This window comes from Hemicordylus capensis, chromosome 1, assembly GCF_027244095.1.
Source record: "Hemicordylus capensis ecotype Gifberg chromosome 1, rHemCap1.1.pri, whole genome shotgun sequence".
NCBI classification, from domain to species: domain Eukaryota; kingdom Metazoa; phylum Chordata; class Lepidosauria; order Squamata; family Cordylidae; genus Hemicordylus; species Hemicordylus capensis.
In genome coordinates this window covers 381597348-381622117 of record NC_069657.1, presented here as the reverse complement: position 1 = coordinate 381622117, position 24770 = coordinate 381597348, and the positions used below count along the sequence as shown (strand labels likewise).

The following is a 24770-nucleotide window of genomic DNA, read 5'->3' as shown; positions in this document are numbered from 1 at the left end:
CATATATTCTTTAACATAAGGGGATATCACTTTTAATCAATAATTCAAACTGAAAATATGATGAATTTTATATCCATACAATAAATGCCATTTCCCCCCCAAAATGAAGGAATATTATTAAGTTACATCAGATCAGCTTCTTATGCAGGTCTGTTTTTTCACACTATTTAATCAAGAGCTTGATTTGGCAGTTACATTCCCCTCCCCCACAACATAGCAAGATTGAGGAGGACTCTCAGAATTGCCTTCTTACCCAAAGAAAGAAATGTCGCCTGCACTGGGAGATCCAGAGTTATCTAAACACATGGCTTTAAAAGGGGCTTAGACAAATTCAGGGAGGACAGGTCTATCAATGGCTATTGGTCTGGTGGCTGTAGGCCATCTCCAGCCTCAGAGGTAGGGGTGTGCACGGAACCGTGGAGCTGCGGTCCGGTACTGGGGTGGGGGGTTCCATTAAGGGCTGGGGGGGCTTTATTTACCCCTCCCACGCTTTCCACACTCTGCCGCCGTAATTACTGTAAAAATCGCTCCTCCGATGGCTACTCCGGTCAAAAAAATGGCCGCCCCCTTGAAGCCCCAGCCCCCTGCTGCTGCCGCCCCCTCCTTGAAGCCCCCTCCCGCCCCCTTAAATCTCACCCCGGGCCCCGATCGATAACTCTTCAGAGGCGGGTGGGCGGCGGGGAGATGTCCTCCCGCCCCCTTCCCTGCTGGGCTGCAAAAGACTTTAGGAAGGCTCCTGCGTGTGCAGAAAAGTAAAAGTACTTTTGCAGACCGGCGGGGAAACGGGCGGCGGGGGGATGTCCTCCCGCCCCCCTTCCCTGCCAGGCTGCAAAAGTCTTTAGGAAGGTTTCTGTGCGTGCACGCGCAGAAGCCTTCCTAAAGTCTTTTGCAGCCCGGCAGGGAAGGGGGCAGGAGGACATCTCCCCGCTGCCCGCCCGCCTCTGAAGAGTTATCGATTGTGGCCCGGGGTGAGATTTAAGGGGGTGGGAGGGGGCTTCAAGGAGGGGGTGGCAGCAGCAGCAGGGGGCCGGGGCTTCAAGGGGGCGGCCATTTTTTGGACCGGAGCAGCCATTGGAGAAGGAGCCATCGGAGGAGCGATTTTTACAGTAATTACGGCGGCAGAGTGTGGAAAGCGCGGGAGGGGTAAGTAAAGCCCCCCCCACCCTTCCGAACCAAAACCACCCCGTGTCCGGACCGGTCTGGAGGCCTTTAGAATGGCCTCCGAACCAGTCTGTGCACATTCCTACTCAGAGGCACGATGCTGCTCAATACCAGTTGCAGGGGCGCAACAGTAAGGGAGAGGGCATGCGAATACTTCTTGCCTGTGGGCTCCCCGGAGGCATCTGGTGGGCCACTATGTGAAACAGGATGCTGGACTAGATAGGCCTTAGGCCTCGCAGCAGGGCTGTGCTTAAGGATCTCCCTCACCCTGGATATTGAACTTGCTAAAGAAAATGAGCAACAGCTGCTTACCTGTAGAGCAAACTGAGAAAGTCACTATATAAAAAGTAAAGTCAAAATACACCAGAAGACAACATTTGAATCACTATCTTGCCGATGTTTACACAGCTTATTATCACTTATTACAGTTAACCATGACTTGAACAAAGTTTTGTACATATCTGTAAACAAAAAAGTAGCATTTGCTTACATACAAATCCTCTTTTTTGCTCACCAGCCAATGGTCCAGAAACAGGGTGCTCTCCCCTCCGCCCACTAAGAAACAGAATGTCTCAACAGAAAAAAGACTTGGCTGAATGTAGCTGGACAAGGAGGCACTTCTCACTTCCTGCCTCTAAAGAGATGGTAGTGTCCTAGCAATGAACCTTCATGGATCCTTGGTGTTACCTCCCCTGCTCACTGGGCAAGTAGGCACCTTTTTAACATGCTGATTTTCTTTATTTAGCTAGCAGGGGGAGAGTAACTGGCCCTATCCACCCGCAGCACAGTACTTCCAGTGACTGTTTCTTTTTAGATTGTGAGCCTTTTGGAGACAGGGAAGCCATTTTATTTATTTATTATCTCTCTTTGTAAACCACTTAAGAACATAAGAACAGCCCTGCTGGATCAGGCCCAAGGCCCATCTAGTCCAGCATCCTGTTTCACACAGTGGCCCACCGGATGCTGCTGGAAGCCTACAGACAGGAGTTGAGGACATGCCCTCTCCCCTGCAACTGGTACTCAAAAACATCCTGCCTCTGAGGCCTATAGCCCTCCAACTAGTAGCCGTTGATAGACCTCTCCTCCATGAAGTTATCAAAACTCTTAAAGCCATCCAGGTTGTTGGCTGTCACCACATCTTGTGGCAGAGAATTCCACAAGTTAATTATGTGTTGTGTGAAAAAGTACCTTCGTTTGCTGGTCCTAAATTTCCCAGCAATCAGTTTCATGGGATGACCCTAGTTCTAGTGTTATGTGAGAGGGAGAAGCATTGCTCTTTCTCCACACCATGCATGATTGTATAAACCGCTATCATGACCTCTCCCCATAGTCATCTTTTTTCTAAACTAAGAAGCCCCAGGTGTTATAGCCTTGCCTCATAAGAAAGGTGCTCTAGGACCCTGATCATCTTGGTTGCCCTCTTCTGCACCTTTTCCAGTTCAACAATGTCCTTTTTAGATGTGGCAACCAGAATTGTATGCAGTACTCCAGGTGTGGTCACACCATAATTTTGTATAAAGGCATTATAATATTAGCAGTTTTATTTTCAATCCCCTTCCTAGTGATCCCTAGCATGGAATTGGCCTTTTTCACAGCTGCTACACATTGAGTTGAAGCTTTCAACGAGCTGTCCACCATGATCCCATGTTCCCTCTCCTGGTCAGTCACTGGCAGCTCAGATCCCATCAATGTATACTTGAAGTTGGAATTTTTAATCCCAATGTGCATCACTTTACACTTGCCAACACTGAACCGCATTTGCAATTTTGTCGCCCACTCCCCCAGTTTGGAGAGATCCTTTTGGAGCTCCTCACAATTTTTGATTTCACTAGACAAAAGAGTTTGGCATCATTTGCAAATGTGGCTGTCTCACATTATCCCTACTCATCTAGATCAACTTTGGTAACTTTTGTTGAAAAGCAGTATATAAATATTTTTTTGTTGTTAACTATGAAGATGCAAGTCCAGAGAAACTGAGAAGTTGGAGCTGGACCACTATCTGGCAAATAGGTAGAAAGAATCCACAGCAGTGTTCTCTCTAACAGGGATTCCCCAATGCTGTTCACTATACAACTCCCACAATCCCCAGCCAAAGGCCATTGCTGCTGCTAGGAGTTAGTCTACATCTGGGAATCCCTGTTAGAGGGAACACTGGCCTACAGGTAGGCAAATGCTCTGTCCTCCCTACTTGATGCCCTCCAGTAGTCCCAATACTGGGGCATAAAAGCAGTGCCCCACATTCCTAAGGAGGGAACAAAACCTGAAATCAAGGTTCTACCATTCACCAAAAGACAATTTCAGCAGATATGTAGAGATTGGCAAAGGTATGAAAGGAGGACGAGGTTGAAGCCTGCACACTGGCAACTTCAGATCAGATAGGGAAGTTACTACTTCCTGGGCTATGGAAACAGATCAGCATATATCCAGGTGGGGCTTGAGAAGTGCCCTGAAAGGCTATTCAATGCCAATTTTAAACCACCTGGAGAGAGGCCTTTGAAACCACCTTACTTGTTCTCTGACCCCATGGGTACTGAAGGAGTCTGAGCTCCTGAAGATAGAGTCTGTGGAGGACTACTGTAGGAACCCTCAAACAGGCAAGGCCATATCACCCCTCCTTTGGAAAGGATTACTTATCAATGAATATGGAACTGACCTTTGTGAAAGAGAAAGGGTTGGCCCTAGGACCCTGCTATTGATGATGTAGGAGGCAGGGTCTCAACAGAGACCAAGCAACTTAGTAATGCCAACAGGGTATCCAATTCTAATAGATAACAGCTATTTTAGCTGTTTTGAGCCTTCTAGCAGCTGCTAGATGGCTCAAGAGGAAGGTCAAATAACTAGCAGGGCTGGGTTGAACTGTTAAGTAGGGCATTTTGTTCACTTGACCTAAGGCAAGGCCCAGAGGCAGAGCCACCTCAGGTGAAAGGTTTACGTTCCAGATTATGAGGCTCTACACACAATCCCTGTGTAGTGCCTAACCAGACTCTGCGGGGAGAGTGGGCTTAGCTTAGGGTTGGCTGCTCAATAACAAGTAAAAATAACAAGACAGGAAAAACTGAGTGCAGACCCTCAAGCACTTCTGCCCACCTTTATATGTAAAGGAGACTCAAATAATAAAGGGGCCATAGAGCAAAAAAAAAATCGCCACACAGAGAAATGCATCGATTTCTGTCCTTACCAGGTAGTTTCTTCTCTATCAGCTGCCGATCAGGTCTGTCAGGACACTTAAAAGTCAAAGCTTAGGGAATTAATAAAATGTAATAAGTGAATGCAATTCAAACTTCAAAAATCACCAAAACACAACAGATAAGATTAATCTGCTGATATAATCAGGGAAAAACAGGACTTATGATCTCTGTGGGGATTCATGGTCACTCACAACTGGGCCTTCTGAGCCTGCACAGGAAGCCTGCAGAAAAATCTATAGCTCTGTTTAGGCGCTCTCCGGCCCTTTAAGCCATAGGGATATTGGAGCCTACAAAGTCAGCTATAGAGCACCTCCTTCTTCTGAATCGGCTGCTGCGAAGGGACTGATGACATTGATAGAGAAGACAGCAGACAAGCCACAGCAGCACAGATAAGTAAAGGGGACGGCTAGCAAAGGGGACGGCCAGGCAGGTGTTGTGAGTGACCATGGATCCCCACAGAGATCATAAGTTATAGGTAAGCAACCTGTTTATCTCTGTAAGGATCCATGGTCCCTCACAACTGGGTCAGTGACTAGCTCTCATAAAAGGGAAGTGGATACCAGTGGTTGCAGTACTTTAAGACCGCCCCCCAAAAATTGGCCTTTGAAGCAAAAAAAGGTCCATGGCATAGTGATGGCAAAGGGCAGGTTCAAGGATCAGGTGGCAGCCCTGCAAATGTCCTTCATACTGATGCCCAACATGTGGGCAGCTGAGGTAGCCATGGACCTAGTGGAATGCGCCCAAATTTTGGAGGGCAGCTTAACGCCTTGCTTCTTATAACAGAAGAAAATCAATTGCACCAGCCAGTTGGACATTCTTTGTCTAGAAATGGCAAAACCTTTACTAGCTCCTGCATAGGAGATGAACAGTTTGTTAGAATGCCTAAATGCCTTTGTGTGATCCAGGAAATAAAGTACACCCCTGCAGACATCCAAGGCGTGCACAGAATGCTCGAAAGGTGTAGATGAGTCACAGAACGACGAAGGCAGCACGATGTCCTGGTTGATGTGAAAGTCCAACACGATCTTAGGGCGAAAGGCAGGATCCAGATGCAAGATCACCTTGTCCAGGTAAAATTTAGTACATGGGGAATCAGCCCTCAGAGCAGTGAGCTCACTTACACATCTCACAGACATGTGATGGCCACAAGGAAGGCAGTCATTAGGCACAGCAGTTTCATGGAGAACGACAACAGAGATTCGAAGGAGTCCCCTTCTAAGCATGGACAGCACAAGTGAGAGATTCCAAGGCTCAACCGGTGCCCGCACCAGATGGTACAGGTTACTAATCCCTTTAAAAAAATTTAGAGTCAGGGTGAACAAAAACCGTTGCATTGAAGATGTCGAATGCCTTGGAGGCAGACGAGTAGGAGTCAACACCAATGGGGTTGAAGTGGAGCATGCTGATGCTGATGAATGCCCCGAAGTGCTTAGGTTCCTCGACATTGTGGAGGCTGGATCTGAAGCTTTCGCTGAAGACTTGGAAGTGATGATTCCAGAGGTTGAAAGCCAAGGAGAAAAACGAAGAGGCCGGATGCCCAGTTGAAGGCAACGGAGTCTTGGGGGAAGCCAAAGTCACAGGCTTAGGTGTCGAGCCCGGTGCTGAGAGCGACTTTGGTGACACGGTTGAGGTCGAAGCATGCTTCTCACACTTGTGCAGCTCTCCCATGGACAAGCAGTGACGGTTGTGCTTGTGTTTTTGAGAGTGCTCCTGGCCTCTTTCCAAGGGCTTCCTAGACTCCATACTTTTATTTATTTTATTTTAATTTTTACATTTTATATCCTGCTCTTCCTCCAAGGAGCCCAGAACAGTGTACTATATACATAAGTTTCTCTTCACAACAACCCTGTGAAGTAGGTTAGGCACTTGCAGAAGCGCTGGATGTTGACGGGATTGGTGCTGATGGGAGCCCAGAGGCTAGACGCCACAGTTTTCGGCAGTGACAGCAGGCCCAGCCTCAGAGTCCCCAGACAGAGAATATTTTCCTACAGAGAGGCCTTCAGTCGTAATTCCCTGCTCAAATGGGTCTTTTTCTTAAATGACTAACAGACCTTGCAGGTATTGGTATTATGACTATCGCCCAAACATATGAGACCGTTAGCATGGCTGTCAGAAGAGGGCACAGTGCCTCTGCAGGTCACACACCTTTAAAAACTTTTAGGAACAGACTTAGTCAAGTCCAAAAAAACTGTCCAAGGTCAGCCAAATCAGAATTAGAAAACCAAGTCCAGAAACACAGGCCAGAGAGTAATCAAGAGACGGTCTGAGGTCAAACAATCCAAATAGAGCAGTAAATCCGAGAGACAGAAGAATAGTAAAAAATACAGTCCAGATCAGACACAGGAAAGTCAGATAAAGGGTTGTCAGAAAACAGTCCAAGTCAAAATTGAGAAAACAGTCCAAATAACAATATTCACTTTCTCACAGGAACGAAAGAACAGGAGCAGATCCTTCATGAGGCATCTCAAGCGGTGGACAAGAGGGAACTAAAGAGGGAGGCACTCTACAGCCAGCTTTGTAGGCTCTGATATCACTACACCTTAAAGGGGTCAGAGAGCACCTAAACGGAGCTACAGATTCTTCCACGGGCCTCTTGCACAAGCACAGAAGACTCAGTTGTGAGGTACCATGGCTCCCTACAGAAATATGAGGATTTATGCCCACATTACAACTGAATCTCACATTGAAATAGCACTGAGAAGAAAGCAAAAGTTACAATGCCGAAAATGTTACTAAAGGCATAAGGGTGTGTGTCCCCCCCCGATCCCACAACCATTACCTTGCTTACCCCAGTTAGCAAGCTCAGTTTGTACACCTATGTTTTCAAAATACAATTTCCCCCAGACTGCAGAAATCCCAAGTGTGTTCAAAAGGACAATTCAAACTAGACTCTAATAACTGCTGTTATCTTTACACTGCTCATCCTGTATATTACAATACATTACAACTCTTAAATACATGAACACTCCACCCCGCATCCTTTCTTATGTTAGGTCTACAGACGTCAAGCAAAAAACCAAAATCACCAGTTGTATATTTTGGTAGGGATATTCAGGCAAACCTCATTACTCTGACTCTTTTTGTGTAATAGTGTGTGCATAATTGACACACAATCTCATTGCCTGTGGAAACGAAAGGGTTATAACCGACATATCCACGGTTCCTATAAGGCCAGAAGTGACTCAGAGATCACTTTCGGCCGCCATTTTATCTGGAGGAGTCATGAGGAACCATTTTGTAGCTCATTTTTTCACAAAAACCAAAACATTTCCCCCTGCAATTCTGAGGGCATTATGTGGATTGGGGGTGTGCGCATGCGTTCCTGAGCACATGGTAGAACAGTAAACAGTTTTAATTATTTTTGCATTTTTTTGCTCGCTCTCTCTCCCTGCCCAACCTTTGGGTTCATTCTGGAACCTATCCCTCTTCTGTCACAGGCATAATGCCACGTTATTCATGGTAGTAGGTGAGGAACAAAACTCTTGCGAGTAATGTGGTTCATCTGTATGCAAAATCTTAACTCAGATATCCTGAAAAGACTTAACCTACCCTGGATACAAATACATGGAATACTGAGTTTACTCCCAAAATCTGTTTATATTTAGTACAAATAGTATCTTACCCAGTAGCTGATTTTTTAGGGAGAAAGGCTGTTCTCTTTTCAGTTCCCCATCTTCAGGGGCACCATATTCTGTTATGGAAAAAAAACCAAAAAGTCAGCAATACATTTTATTTATGTTTAATATAGGGATGTGCAAACCAGTTTGAATTCGAACCAGTTCAGTTCGATGGTTCAAATTCAAACTGAACCAGCCATCAGGTTCGAGCTGCAGGCTTGTATTCGAACCCAACTGGGGGGTGGTTAGTTTCAAACCTCCAAAAGTGGGTGGGGTGGTAGCTGGCACCCCTGGGTACCTACCACCAAAACCCCAAAGCAATCGGACACTCGTACAATTTTTAATGAATTTTTGAAATTTATTTTTATTTTTTCTCATAGGGTATAATTCCCTATTGTGGAGCACCTACAACCACACAAACCCCGAAGCAATCGGACACTCGTACAAATTTTTATGAATTTTTGAAATTTATTTTTATTTTTTCTCATAGGATATAATTCTCTATTGTGGAGCACCCACAACCACCCAAACCACAAAGCAATCGGACACTCCTACAATATGAGATTTTCAATGACAAACCATGAATCCACTCAGAACACCTCAGAAACAAGAGAACCCAGGACCCCATGGGTTAGCAACCCATGGGGTTGGTTAGCACCCTCTGTGCACTACACCACCACTCACTCTGGGCAACACCACCACTCACTCTGGGCCACCCCAGCACCCCCCAAGTGCAGTTATGGGGCTGCTGACACCTCCATGCTTCTTTATGGAGAAAAACCTTAAATATGTGTAAGCTTCAAAAATCACTTAAAAACCAGCCCTTTGACCAATTCCTTTCAAATAATTCTGATAGCTTCCTTGCCCCGCTTGGGAACTACCACCCACCACACTCTGCTCTAGGCCACCCCTTTCCACCCAACGTGAAGCTATACATTTGCTGCAATCCTCATTATTCCCTATGAGGAATTCAAAAATACTTTAAAAATTCACCAATAATTGGAGGAGTGTCTGATTGCCTTGGGGTTTTGTGGGTGGTAGGCACCCCTGGGTGCCTACCACCAACCCCACTTTTGTGCCCCTAGGTGCCCTACAATAGGGGATAATGGGCTGGTTCAGGGCCCATTATACCCTATGAGAAAAATAAAGATATTTCAAATATTCATAAAAAATTGTAGGAGTGTCCAATTGCTTCGGGGTTGGGGTGGTTGTTGGCACCCATGGGTGCTCCACAATAGGGAATAATGAACTGGTTCGAGTCTCATTATACCCTATGAGGAATTTTTTTTTTTCAAAAATTCATAAAAAATCATCCAAATGTCCGATTGCTTGGGGGCTTGGGTGGTAGGTACTCATGGGTGCCAGCTACCACCCCACCCACTTTTGGAGGTTTGAACCGGTTCAAACTCGAACCGAGCCGGGGGTGGTGGTTTTCAAGCAAAACCAAAGCCGAACCTTCCCCTCCTCGTTCAAACCCGGTTCAAATTCGAACCAAACCGGGCAAACTGGTTTTGTGCACATCCCTAGTTTAATATACATCCATGGTGCAAAACTGTTCACATTGGCAGGTACCAAAGAAGCCAGAACTCCTGCAGAACATTAAGATTTCTTGGGCTACTGGCATAGGTACCACACAGAAGATAGGGATGTGCCTGGTCCGGAGCAGTCCGGACCGGCACCGAAGGGGGGCCTTTCTTTTAGGGCGGGGAGGGCTTACTTACCCCTCCCACCTCTTTGCTCCCTCCAGCGCCCGTATTTCACTGTGTAATTGGGGCACTGGAAACCAGCCGCCCCCGCAGGCCCCCCTGCGAGCGGATTAGGGCCCAAAGTAAGCTACTGCCACCGTCGCCCGCCCTCCCTCCCTCGTCCCGGCAGGTAGACCGGGCCTCCGATCGCCGGAGGCCCGGTCTACCCGGCCTCGTCCCCTGCCGGCGGGTAGACCAGGCCTCCGGCGGAAGTTCCCAGGTGTCCTATGCGGCGCGTGCGTGTCCAAGGCCCCAGTTGGGGCCGAGACTTTGCCGAGAGAGGAGCTCTGTTTGCGAGCTCCTCTCTTTTTTGGAACACCATGCGGTGAGGACTTGGGCGGGCGGCTGGGAGGGAGGGAGGGCGGGCGACGGTGGCAGTAGCTTACTTTTGGCCCTAATCTGCTCGCGGGGGGGGGGGGGCGGTGGGGGCGGCTGGTTTCCAGAGCCCCAATTACACAGTGAAATACGGGCGCTGGAGGGAGCAAAGAGGTGGGAGGGGTAAGTAAGGCCTCCCGCCCTTAAAGGAAGACCCACCACCCGGACCCGAACCGGCCAGGTCCGAACCGGTCCGGACAGTTCGGAGGCCTTTCGAATGGCCTCCAGACCGGTTCGGACACACCCCTAACAGAAGACACAAGGTTTGACGTGGCACAGGGATTTTTCCCAAGGTGGATAAAAAAGATTTTTCAAACCTTTAGATTTTTTAAAAAATGAAAGTATAAATATAATACTAAATTTTTCATTAAATATAACATGGTTAAAATGAAATCTCCTCACAAACATGTAGATTACACCTACACTTGTAGTCTTTTAAACATGAATTAATGGCTCTCAAACACATACAATGAGTTATTGATCAAAGAAAGATGGACTTTTATTTGTTATGAAAATGGCTCTAGTCTAGTTTGCCTGGCACTGCCCAGCAGTGTTCTCTCTAACAGGGATTCCCAAATGTTGTTGACTACAACTCCCAGCATCCCCAGCTGCAATAGTCTTTGCTTGGGAATTATGGGAGTTGTAATCAAGAACATCTGGGAATCCTTTTTAGAGGGAACATTGTTGCCCAGTAACTACCAGGTCTTGTTTCTAGAAACTTCTGAGCTTTTAGTTTCTGTTTCTAAGCAGGAGAAAGTTGTGTGTGCAGAGACAAGGGCTGGATGGCAGGACTTTTCTTTATGGTGGGTCTCGGCCAAGGTAGAGGATAAGTCAGGGAGACTATACAGGAAAAGAGGTAAAGTAGAAACAAACATTCAAACAAATTAAGAGTTTTAAGGACAAACTTAGGCAACTCAAGCAACTGCAAATGTGAAACATTTAGTATATTAAAAAGCACTATTTTGTTTGTGTGAGAAATTTATAACCATTCCTAGCATACTGCTATTGGATGCGCAGCTTGACACAGGTAATGTGCATCCATTACATTAAAAAACCCCGGCATTATGTACTATTTAATCACCTATTAAGGCCATCTGGAGAGGGCCGGTTATACAGGTGAAACTCGGAAAATTAGAATATCGTGCAAAAGTCCATTAATTTCAGTAATGCAAATTAAAAGGTGAAACTGATATATGAGACAGACACATTACATGCAAAGCGAGATAAGTCGAGCTTTAATTTGTTATAATTGTGATGATCATGGCGTACAGCTCATGAAAACCCCAAATCCACAATCCCAGAAAATTAGAATATTACATGGAACCAAGAAGACAAGGATTGTAGAATAGAACAATATCGGACCTCTGAAAAGTATAAGCATGCATATGTATTCAGTACTTGGTTTGGGCCCCTTTTGTAGCAATTACTGCCTCAATGTGGCTTGGCATGGATGCTATCAGCCTGTGGCACTGATGAGGTATTATGGAAGACCAGGATGCTTCATTAGCGGCCTTCAGCAATTCTGCATTGTTTGGTCTCATGTCTCTCATCCTTCTCTCGGCAATGCCCCATAGATTCTTTATGGGGTCAGGTCAGGCGAGTTTGCTGGCCAGTCAAGCACAGTACACTGTATACTTTTCAGAGGTCCGATATTGTTCTATTCTACAATCCTTGTCTTCTTGGTTCCATGTAATATTCTAATTTTCTGAGATTGTGGATTTGGGGTTTTCATGAGCTGTACGCCATGATCATCACAATTATAACAAATTAAGGCTTGACTTATCTCACTTTGCATGTAATGCGTCTGTCTCATATATCAGTTTCACCTTTTAATTTGCATTACTGAAATTAATGGACTTTTGCACGATATTCTAATTTTCCGAGTTTCACCTGTAGTTGCCACAGACTTGTCTGGTGGTGACTTGGGACCAGGCCTTCTCTGTGCCTGTCCCAGGGCTTTGGAATTTGCTCCCTGCTGAAATAAGAGCATCTCCTTCTCTGTCTGCTTTTAGGAAGACCCTGAAGATCTACCTGTTTTTCCAGGCTTTTAATGTATGTGATAGGAAATTTGAGTGATTTAAATCAATCTACCCTGGTTTCTCTTAAGATTGTACTTTCCTGTGTAAACTATGGCACTCTTGCAATGTACTATGCCTGTCAAGCAGATGGAATTGTAATCAGGGCAGGGGTTTGGAGGGCTTTTGGAGTGTGCTTGACCATGCTGTGCCTTGCAGTTCCCAGGAGCTCTGAACAAGCCCTTCGAGAACCTTCCACAATCTCCATCTAAAGGCTGAAAACAAGAATATATATATTCTCCAAGGCATACCCGTCGCTAATACTATGTGTGGTAGCTCTCGCAAGAGTTTGCGAGTGAGTTGCCGGCAGGGGGAGAGGAAAGCACCGCCGGACAAGGCGGGGGAAGAAAGTGACAGGCAGGCAAAGAAAACAGCGGTGGCAAGTGGGCAGGTGGGGGAAGAAATCGGCAGCGGCGAGAAGGTGGAATTAGTGGTGTAGATACTCTGCCCAGCCCACCTAGTACTTGCATATTTGTCCACCAGTGCCAGAGAAGTGTAGCAATATATCTCATAATGAGAAAAGAACATGCTTAAAACAGCTAGGTTCAGACTCATTTAATTCCTTTACTTAGGAATCTTTTACTCCACCTTTCCATTAAAACTCAACAAATCAAAAAACAATCAAACAAAAAGTTATAAAAACAACAAAGAACCATAAAAGCATGCTTCCAGACTTTCCCTTCCAATCTTAATGGATAGTGTTACCTAGATAGCCTGTTTGGGGGCTCCCAGGAGCAACCCTACATCTGATTTGGAGCTACAGGCTTATCATTCCCATTTTGCTTCTCTGAACCCATGGGATCTTGAGTTCTCCATTCAGTTCAAATGAGCTTACTCATGCAGTATGTTACTTGGCATGTAGCCTGGGAAAGGTGGCTCTACGTCAAGTTTAACCTATGACTGCAGGAGGACTATCCCTCTGCTCGCCTCCCTGATTCCAGTCCAGGTGAGGAAGCCAAAGCAGACATGAGTTAATTGAGCGCTATTCTTCTGAAGAACTGGCCAAATGCTCTCCCCATTATACTGGCACATCAGATCAGTTCAAGCTTATCACCTTCACAGGAAGGAATAAGCTAAGAGTTAACAGGCTCATCCCCTTCTCTAACACATGTGTTAGTGGAAGGCTTGGGGCATGGGAACTACAGGTTACTCACCTGTAACGTTGGTTCTTCTAGTGGTTATCTGTACTTCTACACAAATGGGCTATGTGCCTGTGCAGAGACCTTGTCGGAATCTAACAAGCTCAATTCTCCTGCTTCGGGCAGGAACCCCACCCCCAGACGCTATATACGGCTGTGCCACTCCTCATCCCCTCAGTCACAGAGTCCAGCTTCAGTGAACCCCACGGGGAGGATGGGAGGGCGTGCAGAAGTACAGATGACCCCTAGAACCACCAATGTTACAGGTGAGTAACCTGTAGTTCTTCAATGTGTTCTCTGTCTTCTACACAAATGGGCGCATAACAAGCAAGCACCCAAGGAGGAGGGAAGCACAGAAGCAAATATAATCTGCCAGAATTCTTTATTGTAGAAACAAGTACATCATCATCATTATTAATTTGATTTCTATACCGCCCTTCCAAAAATGGCTCAGGGCAGTTTACACAGAGAAACAACAAATAAGATGTCTCCCTTTCCCCAAAGGGTTCACATTCTAAAAAGAAACATAAGATAGACACTGGCAACAGTCACTGGAAGTACTGTACTAGGGGTGGATAGGGCCAGTTACTCTCCCCCTGCTAAATAAAAGAGAATCACCATGGTGCCTCTTTGCCCAGTTAGCAGGGGATCATTAACTGAAAATAGATTGCAGGACACTCCTGCCAAATACAGCATCATTCTGTGCCCTGGTATCAATTGCATAATGATGAATAAATGAATGAGGTGAAGCCCAAGTAGCTGCCTAACATATAGTGTCCAACGGGACCGCATGATCAAAGGCCACAGAGGCCGCCACAGATCTAACAGAACGTGCCTTAACTGTTGCTGGAGACTGTTTACAAGCAAATTGATAACAAAGTTCAATTGTGGAAACTATCCACCGAGACATGGATTGGGCTGAGACTTGGAGACCTTTTCGGGGCCCATCATACAGAACAAATAAGGAAGAAGATTTTCTCCACTCAGCAGACCTCTGAATGTAAAAAGACAATGCCCTTCGAACGTCTAGATGGTGTAACCTCCTTTCCCCATCCGATGAAGGATTTGTAAAAAACACGGGCAAAGTGAGCAGGGACTAATAGTGAAACATAAGCACCACTTTGGGCAGGAACTTGACATCTGTCCTGAGTATGACCTTGTCCTTATGGAACTGAAGGTATGGCTGGTCAGCCCTCAGGGCCTTAACTCACACACCCTCCTGGCAGAGGTAATGGCCACCAAAAAGGCGACCTTCCAGGTCAGGAGATGTGGATCAAGTGAAGCCAAAGGCTCAAACAGCGGTTGCAGTAGACCAGCCAAGACTACCGACAGGTCCCAAGCCGGTGACATAACTGGATCGTCAGGGAACATGTGTGTTAAACTTTTTAGAAAACTCTTTACCACTGGATCCTTAAACCACGAAGTCTGGTTGGGGGGGGGGGGATGTGCCACAATGGCAGCCAAATACACCTTGAAGGGAGGAAAGTTTTAAACCAGATTCCTTAAGGGACAATAGATAATTACAAATATCCTGTACAGATGGATTAAAGGCATCACACCCATGCAGGGAAGCGAAAGAAGCGAAACGAGCCCACTTGAATATGACTTCCATGTGGACTGCATTTTAGCAGCAACCAAAACTTCCTTAAGTCTCAAAGGGAAGTCGGCAGGACCTGCCACGCAGTCAGATGGAGGAACTGAACATCCAGGTGGAGCACCTGTCCCTGCTCCTGAGACAGCAGATCTGGCAGGACAGGTAGGTGTTGCCAGTTCCTCGCCAAGTGCAACAGGGTCAGAAACCAAGGCCTCCTGGGCCACTACGAGGCTATCAGGGTTGCCCTGGCCCGATTCACCTTCAGTTTGCACAGGACCTTCAGAATGAGGGAAAATGGGGGAAACACAAAGAGAAGATGACTCTCCTACCCTAATGTCTCATGTCTACCCTAACCCGTCCAGGACAGGATGAAGGCATCGCCCAGAGAGCCTTCGCCTCCCCTGGAACAGTAGAGGGCACACTGTATGTTGTCCTGGGAAGCAAATAGGTCCAGAGTTGGGAACCCCCCAATGCACAAATATGTCCCTCAGAACACCTTGATGCAATGCCTACTTGTGGGAAACCACTATCATTCTGCTCAGAGTGTCTGCCTGGACATTCAATGCACCCTGAATATGGACTGCCTGAGGCGACACCGCATGTGCTACGCATCAATGCCATAGGTCCAGTGCCAAAAACAGCAGGCTCTGTGCGGACGTGTCGCCTGTCGATTGACATAGGCTTTTGCTGTTGTATTGTCTGTCTGTATTAGCACTGAATGACCCCCAATTAGAGGCAAGAAGCCTTTGAGAGCGTTGAAAATGGCCAACAGCTCCAGATAATTGATGTGTCAAGACTTCTCCTTCAGGGAACAGTGTCCACTCAGACAAAGTCGAAACTCTGTCCATCACTCCGCTGCCACCCGAACCCAAGGAGGGGGTGTGAGTGCGAGATGGCCCGGATCCTGAAAGGGATTGATCACGTCCAAAAACCATCTCTGAATGACACATTCGTAGACGCGCTTGAGGTAGAACATATGTACCCGATGCCATGTGACCCAACAGGCACTGTATGGAATGCATGGTCTGTGGGCCACCAGCTAAAAAAACATTTGTGAATCTACGAAGAGTAATTATGCAGTCCATTGGAAGGAAGACCTTTTCTAAGGTTGTGTTGAATATCAGCTCAATGAACGGGTGGGCTCCAGCTGAGATTTTTTGAAGTTTATCTGGAACGCCAACTCCTGCAAAGTATCCACCATGACCTCGAGAGCTTCCAGCACCACACGCTTGGTACTCGCCACGATGAGCCAATCATCGAAGTACAGCAGCACCTGTAAATCCTGTTCCTGTAAGAATGCCACCACAGGGGCCAGACATTTCGTAAAGACCCTCAGTCTGTAATACCGAAAGGCAAGGCCTTGAATTGATAGGGGACCCCCCCATCTGAAATCACAGGAAGTGCAGATGCTGAGGGCATATGGACACATGATAATACGCATCCTTTAAGTCCAGGGAGACCATCCACATGTTTTTGTTCAGAATGGTCGGTACCGAGAGCATTCAGAACAGTTTGTAGACAAAATGTTTGCTCAGGGCCCTGAGGTCTAGTATAGGGTGCTGACCAGAGTCAGGTTTTGGCACCAGAAAGTACCGAGAATAGAACCTGGGGCTGCCAGGGTCGGCAACTTTCTCAATCGTGTCTTTTTCCAGAAGAGCAGTGACCTCTTGATCCAACTCCGGGGCGTGAGGAGTCTTTACAACCCTGGACACCAGTCGTAGCCCACAAAACTCTAGGGCATAGCCCAGGCATATAACCGTGAGGACCCACTGGTGTGTAGTCATTTTGTCCCAGCTCGCTGAGAATGGGGCCAGGTGGGTCCGGAAGCACCCCGCGTCATTGTTTCCTCTGGGGAATATTAGGGCACTGTTTTTGAAAAGCCAGTTTACTGGGCTGGCCGCTCAACTTGTATCATGGTTGGAACCTGTTGTCACAAAAAGACCGTTCTGAAGACGACTGTTGCTGGGACGGTGCCTTCCTCGGTTGATAAGGCAACCACTTAGCCGTCCTCTGTGTCTTGCTAGTCGGTGAAGCATATGACATAGAGCGTGCTGTGCTCCTCAATTTCTGTACCTTTTGGAGCATATCATCTGTCTGCTCTGAGAAGAGGCTAGAGCCTGTCTTGAAGGGCAGGTCCTCGACCCTAGCCCGAGCCTCATAGTGCAGCTCCGATTACAACCAAGCATGTCGTCTGAGCGCCACTGATGTGGCCATCACTTTAGCCGCGCATTCCATTGAATGTCAGGCCGAATAAAGTTCTTGCTCGGCCACTTGAATAGCCTCACACGCAAAAGATTTGGCCGGATCCCTCTTGCCTTGTGGGAGGAGATCCAGAAAGGGACTCACCTTCTCCCACACAAAAAATGGATTATATCGGGTGTTATAAACCTGATAATTGGCCACCCGCAAAAGTAGGGCTCAAGAGAAGTAAAGTCACCTCCCAGAAGAGTCCAACTTTCTGCCTTCTTTGTCACTGGGTGCCGACTGGCTGTGTCCTCTTGTTCGTTGCAAGGATGCCTCCACGAAAATTGAATTCGGGGTGGGGTGGTTCTTCAGAAAGGATGTATCATTGTCCAACTGCACCCTATAAAAGTTTTCTAGACACCTGTTAGGCTGGGAAAGCATCGTCTGTTTTTTCCAGTGACCCCGAATGACTTTCAGCAATGCTGGGTTCAGGGGCAAAGCGGCTAGTATCTTGGCCTCAGAATTGATAAAGCTGAACAACAGGTCCAGCTCCCCTTTCTGTTGTTCCCGAGGTTCACGCCCAGGGCTGAAGCCATTCGCGACAAATACGCTGTGTACAGTTTGAGGTCCTCCGACGGGAGACCGGTTTAGAGTCTGACTGGGCATCAAGCCAGGACGATCCCAGAGAAACAACCTCAGAGTCTTGCGAGCTATCATCGCTCTCATATTCTGGCTCCAGTGGGGCTAGCAAGTCTTGCGCCTTGGGCGTCGCACCCGAAGGGGAGCTTGGCTTGCTACCCTGATTGTCCAGTACCGAAGTGGCAAGTCCTGTCGGCGGCACTTGGGAAGACAAGATGGCCTGAGGTATCACTGGAACCTAAGGGGGCGGTTTATGATGCTCTGCACAGTCCCTCAGGGAGCATTGTGGTGAATGGGAATGCAGCCTCCCTTCCAAATGCGAGGGGGGTCCACACCAACCCCCGCTCGCTAAAGTTTTCCCATATGCAGGATCCTCCGAGTAGAAGGACCCATAGTGGGAGCAAGCATAATTGGAATAATCAGATCAGTAGTTCATCTGGTATTGATCGCACGAGTCGGAGTCCTGGTGCCAGTCATTGTAAGATGGTTCAACAGCACTCAATGGGAAGCAATACCTGGTATCCATCTTGATAAGGCTGGTCACGCCGGTTCCAGGATTGGTCCTGTCTGTAACTTGAGGGGTGATCTGGTTCTCAATGGGTCACATGGACTCTAAGGGGAACGTGCTCTTGTTGGGCCTGAGGCGGTGACCATCTTCTAGGCAGCCAGGAGGCATCTTCTGCAGGCCTGGTCAGCGAACATGCCTCATCCGATGAAGCATACCCTGGTACTTCTGTCGCCACCGAAAGTTCTCTACTCGACTGAATTCGATCGTGGGTAATGTCAAGCGATTCCAGCATCATAGGTGAGCTAGGCCGCATTGATACAGACAATCTGTGCACAGTACGATCCAAGGCCATGTTAGTCTTCTTGGCCGCTGGGGCCTATGATGTAGAAACTTCATCTGCTTTCTTCTTCTTAGCTATAGGAGGGAGGTGACTACCTGTTGGCAAGTCCAGATCAAATTTCAGCTTCTTTTTTCATTTTGGTACCGATCCTGAGGGATCCTGGGAGGACTTCGGTACTGTAGGCGCTGGGCACTGAGGAAGATCCTCTGAGCACGTGGGCTCACTCGAAGTTGCTGATGGCTGAGCGGCCGAGGGCGTCGAAACTGGTATTGAGGCTGAGTTTTTGGACTCCGCAGGAACAGACACTGCACGCTCCGCTTGCACTGAAGAAGCCATCTTCACTGACCGTTTCACCACAAGGCTTCTGAGGAATGGAAAGCCAGATCCCACAGGGCTGCGAGCAGGTGAGAAGACCTATTTTTGCGAACCTGCTTCATGAACTTCTGACAATGAAGACAGGTCTTGACAATGTGGGATTCCCACAAGCACAAGAGACACTCGGTATGAGTATCGGGGGAAGGGATCTTAGATCTGCAGTGGATACATTTTTTAAAGTTCATCGTGCCCAGCATAAATGCCGAAGGCCGGCTGGCCACCACACTCAGTCCCAGCTGAGATCGAAGCTTCAAATAGGGAAAAATGCTACTACGCAAAGAATAAATAAAATTTAAGAAAGAAAACAAAGAAGAAGGGAGAAAAAACAAGGGGATTACTGGATCCTACTCGTTGCCGAGCTGCAGACTCCACGATGTTCACTGAAGCGCGGATGAAGGAAGACCGAGGGGATGAGGACTCGAGTGGCGTAGCCGCATATAGCGGCTGGAGGCAGGGTTCTCGCCTGAAGCAGGAGAATTGAGTTTGTTAGATTCCGACGAGGTTTCTGCACAGGCAAATAGTCAATTTGTGTAGAAGACAGAGACCACGTCGAAGAAGTAAGCTTGTTAAAACATTCCTAGACACTCTCAAGGTCCTTTCTGACCGCGAGATAATCTCTGATGAACCATTTCATTCCACCCTACCCATGTTTCTTAACTGATTCACCTCATTGTGCTGGTAGAAGCACACCCAGCAAAGCTTGAACTGGACACAATGTATTCCTTTGTTCATCACCACTGTCACCCTTTCCAACAGAAAGGTGTGGTCAGCATTCCGCCTCAGGGCAAGATGCTGCCTATTTTATCCCTGGAGACCACTAAACTGTCTTCCTTGGATTCACCCGTTGCGTGTTAATGCATGCATTAGGACATTAACTACACCATCTTGCTCTTCCTGGACTCTCGTTCATGTCTCCCTTGTCACCTGCAGATCAGCCCTGCTTCCAAGCCCGATCTGTGCAGCGCACTTGGCTGTACCACAATGCTGATCTCCCTAGATGAGAACTTCTTTAGATTTTGCCTGGTTCTTTGACTCTTGTGTGGCACTTGGGTCTGCACTCCAGCCTTCCTGACTGTCCAAGAGGAAAGTGGTCACTCAACCTTGGTTGAGCTACAAGGTCCACACACCTCATCAGACTTAGGTATAACTAATCTCTGCTCTGAAGCCTGACTCCCATCTTCTTCTGCTCTCTTTATATCCAAAGCTGTTCTCCAAGACCATTTCTCTGGTCTGCCTTGAGCGGATTTAATTTGGATCTCAAGCTCACAAATGCCTCTTCAATCAATCAATTAATCATTTTTATTATGGTCAAAGACCAGCACAGGATAAAGTAAAGATACAATATAATAAAACTCACGCTAAATAGGATATAACTCTAGAAGCTAAGTATGATTATAATAGTAAAATACAACTAAAAACTGTATGGAATTAATAAAATAAAATGCTACCGGCTAACCCTAAAAACCTGTAGGAAGATTAATAGAGTAAATTAATAGCTATCCTTAAAAGTATGGCAACTGAAAGTATATAATGATTAAAATAATATATACAAGCTACATAAAAGCAGTGGAGTAAAAGGTAAATTAAAATTCTTATACAATCAAGCAAATAAAATGCTCAATAGTCAGACATCTGCTGCCAGGGACATTAAGTGGTGGTCAGGACCCTGCGGATCTTGCACGCTTCCCCATAGAACCTGGCAACTTTGTACGTGAAGGACCGACTGTCATCTGAGAACAGCATCTTGGTGTAGATTTGACTAGAGCAGCCGGGGTATTTAAGAAGCAGGGGAGATATGAGCATGTCCCAACTGTCTTTATAAAAAGGGACACGAAAGGAGCACATGGTCTATGGTTTCCACCTCCCCAGAGTCACAAGGACAGAGCCTTTCCATGAATGGGATCTTCTTGTATTTGCCTTCCAGAACAGCGGAGGGAAGGGCATGACACCGGGCAAGGGTGAACACCCTTTTATGGCTTGATATTTCCAATTGTGCCAAATATGCAGAGAGGGAGATGGTAAACCTACGACTGTCCACGGCCAGAAAGCCTGTCGCCTTACTTAGATCTGCCTGGCATTCCGTGTCCAGAATCTTGTTTTTTGGTGTTGTGCCCTACTCGCAGAGTCACGTTCCAGTACCCCAGTGGAAATGTAAGAAGACTCCAACACACAGGCAAGGGTTTATACTGAAGAAGATATTGTAGAAAAGGCACTCACATGATATTGCAGCTCAGTAAGTCCATTACACGTAAATAAGTATATACATCAGGCACATGGATACAGCGTTCACATAGTTCAGCCGGGTGGACCACAGTGTAGCAGCATCTGCCACTGTGGACCCTTTGCTCTTCTCTGAGCCTCCTTCTTATACTGGCCTTGGCCAATCACTGCAGATCATTACTCAGCATCTTGTAATTGGCCTCACATGTTGCTAGTCACTAATCACAGTAAATACAGTGACTTGCAGTTTTCACCTGAAGGCATGTTACCACAACACCTAACAGAGATATATCCTGACATTGTTTGATGGCTGTTTTTGCCTTGTCCCAGCCCATTGTAAGCAAAATGGATGGAGACAAGCCCAGCTGTGCCACTATGTTAGAGACTGCCCATTTCCATGAGGACTGATAGTTGTCTTGCAGGGTTAATGGGGCCAAGCCCCATGGGCAAAGGGCTAGTTTGAGCCAGTAGTTGAGGACTGTCATCCAAACCTTCGCCTCAACTTTTATCACGCCAGTTTCAAGCTGTAGGGTGGTATTGGAGACACAGCAAGGCACTTATAAGGTCCCTCTTAGGAATTTAGATTGAACATGCTCTAGTATGGCAAGATTGGATGGAGATCCTGGGTGGGCACTATACAGTAATTGTGCCAACGTCTTGGCTTCATATAGTTTGAGCGCTGCAGGTACATAATGGCCACTTATGTAAGAACTTCATGATGGCAGAGGAGTTCCTCTGTGCTGCTAGGGCAACGTGTTCACAATGGGCCCTTCTTGACCCAGAGGCATGAAGGACCACACCCAGGTACGTAAAGCAGGTGACCTGCTCAATTCTGTGCCCATCAATATTCCAACGGTGGATCTTCAGTCTTCTAGCAAAGGCCATGACCTTGGTTTTTTGATAGTTTATTTCCAATTGTTCACTCTTGCAATGCTGAGATAGTGCTGCCAGTGCCCTTCTGAGACCTACAGGGGTCCTCGAGAAGATAGTAGCAGCATCCGCATAGAGTAGGATGAAGAAGGGTCTTCTGGCCAGCTTGGGAGGGTGGAATTCAGGGTTGCTTAGGCAGCTCACCATGGCACTGATATAGAAGTTTAACAGTAGTGGGGCCAGGATACATCCTTAACTCCCTTCTGGGTTAAAATAGGGTTCGTAAGGTGTCCTTGGGGGCTACATCTCACCTTAAGTGATGTGTCTGTGTGAAGGGTGTGGATCAGATACAACAGGTATTGATCAATAGAGGATTCAAGCTTTTCCCAAAGCTTGACTCAGGAGATGGAGTCAAATATAGTCTTAAGGTCTATGAAGGCAGCATAGAGGGAGGTAGCTTTGTTAGAAGAGTACCTTTCAATTAGATGTCGGAGCACCAGGCACTGATCAGTAGTAGATCTGCCCTCCCTAAATCCCACTTGTTCATCTGCCAGCATCTCTTCTTGCTCTAGCCAGTCCTTGAATTTCCCATGTATGTGCCTGGCATACAGTTTGCTGATGGTGTTGAGTAGGCTAATGGGCCTATAATTGGCAGGGTCATCCTTTTGGCCCTTTTTGAATATGGGGACGATGATCGCCCACCCCCAGTCCTTGGGGAAATGCCTCTTTGTGAGCTTCAATTTAGTCCCATTGATTTATTAGGCTTGTTAGTTCTGTTAGTTAGTATTGTGTTGCTTGCTAACACAAGATTTCCTTTCTGTACCCTGAAACCCTGAAATAAACCTGATTCTATTTTTGAACTTCAACCTCTGTCAGTCATTTCTGTAATTGAAGTTTTGCACAGGTTCATTCTGAAAATGAGCTTCTCCATCTGACTTGACTAGTTCCCTACACGAGCCCAAAAGTAGTCGGGGTTGTTGCCAATTCTCCCAAGAGCAGTATCATTAACAACAGGCAGATTCATGTGGAGGCAGATGGTCTTTTAGGGAACCTGGTTCTGAGCATTTAGGTCTTTAAAGGCAATGATTAGCACTTTGAATTGTGCCCAGAAACTGACTGAGGATTTCCTTGCCAGTCTCAAAAGGTTCAAACACACTCAAAACATTAATGGCTTAAATCTTACTCTAGGGTTTGCAAATTGCATCATGAGTTTACAACCATTTAATTATTTGCATCAAATTTAATAATATTGATGTAGACATTGGTGTAAAAATTGAGAAATCCATTACTGTATTTATCAGATTGCCAAAAGCCATTCTTCTCCCTTCAATTCACACCAAAATCTGAGTTTCAGTGAGCCTCTGATACAGAACAAGACAGACAGCTGTAAACTCAATGCTAGAGAAAGAAAAGTCTTAATTTTAGAAATAGAATAGAGACAAGATACTTACTATCACAAAATAATTGGAATCGAGGATGGGCAGCAAGAAATTCCTCATTTGGATTATTTTTGTATGGATCCTGATTACCACCAGCCTTTATCCAGTCAATTCCATATTTTTTCCTATAGTCAAGTTCTGCTCCCTTCCTTTCTTCGGGAAAGATCTGTAGTAAAACAAGGGCATTTTGCTATTCTGCATCATCAGAATTATCAATCCAATGTATAAGAAAGAAAATATTTTAATCACAATAACTAACTTTTATGAAACTTCTGGTTGTAACTATTAAACAATTGGGAATTGTTCAGTCCATCAGTATAAAGGATTTCAAATTAGCATAAAGATACTATTCAAAATAGCTCTATCTACATTTTAATTCTGACTGCCTGTTTCTGTCTTTGTCCATAGCCCTGAGTTCTTTGGTGTTCCGTTTTGTCCTCCAGTTCTTAAGTTTACAAATGGACCTTCTGCTAGCTTTGCCAACATAGATATGTTTTGTCTTAATGTATGCTTTTGCCACTCCATATCCCAGATGTCAGAGCACAATTCCTGTATTTTCCAGTGTTAAACATTAGCAATAGCCTATCTGCAACATCAGAATACTGAACTTGTGTCCTGTAGTGATGGTGCATAACCATGGACTAGAATCCAAAAAAGACATGCATCTAGTAACACATCGCAGTAAGTGCTGGACTTGTGATTCTTAAGCAGCAGTCTCCCATACCATAAGGAAAACTGCTTTTGAAATTAGGAAACTTTCAAAAATAGTTTGTGATGTGGTATGAGAAAGAACCTCTTGTTCAAAAAAAGTCAGACAAAAATCCCACTGGGCATGCTTATACATCTAAAATAGCTTTGAGTTTAGCCATGGTTTTTGTATGGGGATAACATGGCAAGCTAATTTCATTTGAGAACCTGTAAACACAACCGACTTAAGAACCTTAAAATAAGGATTTTGCATCTCAATCCTAAGCATCACAAGGGGTGTGGGGGGAAGCACGTATGCACAACAGCTGCTGGGAACAGTGTAATAACTGCTGAATCCGAGAATGCTATAGCCAGGGTGGGTCGATTGCTACTTTGCCCAATGCAAATAAACGCAGTAGTGAGAAGCACAGTATTACAGAATCAGATACATGGAGGGAAAGTATGGTTGGGATAGTACTGGAAACAGCACAAACCTATATACTATTCTAGATGTATTCTGGCCACCAGAAATCCATCTGCATTTATATAAATCTATGCATTTGATATCAGTTATTTAGCGCTACAAGCAACAAAGCAGGATGAACATGCTACAT

At 46.2% G+C, this 24770-nt stretch overlaps 1 protein-coding gene and 1 long non-coding RNA gene across 15 annotated transcripts in view; one reads left to right on the top strand and one right to left on the bottom strand.

Moving 5' to 3' along the window:
• The window catches only part of TBCE (tubulin folding cofactor E), a 68420-nt gene that overhangs the window by 1367 nt on the left and 42283 nt on the right, over positions 1 to 24770 (bottom strand). For all 14 annotated transcript variants that reach the window (XM_053299722.1, XM_053299714.1, XM_053299749.1 and 11 more), the window contains 3 exons: positions 23482 to 23635; positions 7972 to 8040; positions 4340 to 4399 (listed from right to left, as the gene is read on the bottom strand). In XM_053299722.1, coding sequence (XP_053155697.1) covers positions 4340 to 4399; positions 7972 to 8040; positions 23482 to 23635 — 283 coding nt within the window. The remainder of the gene's footprint in view (positions 1 to 4339; positions 4400 to 7971; positions 8041 to 23481; positions 23636 to 24770) is intronic.
• Positions 1088 to 7299, top strand: LOC128346483 (uncharacterized). Its single transcript, XR_008316987.1, has 3 exons — positions 1088 to 1143; positions 5255 to 5419; positions 6777 to 7299. It is a non-coding gene; the product is annotated as an uncharacterized LOC128346483 (long non-coding RNA).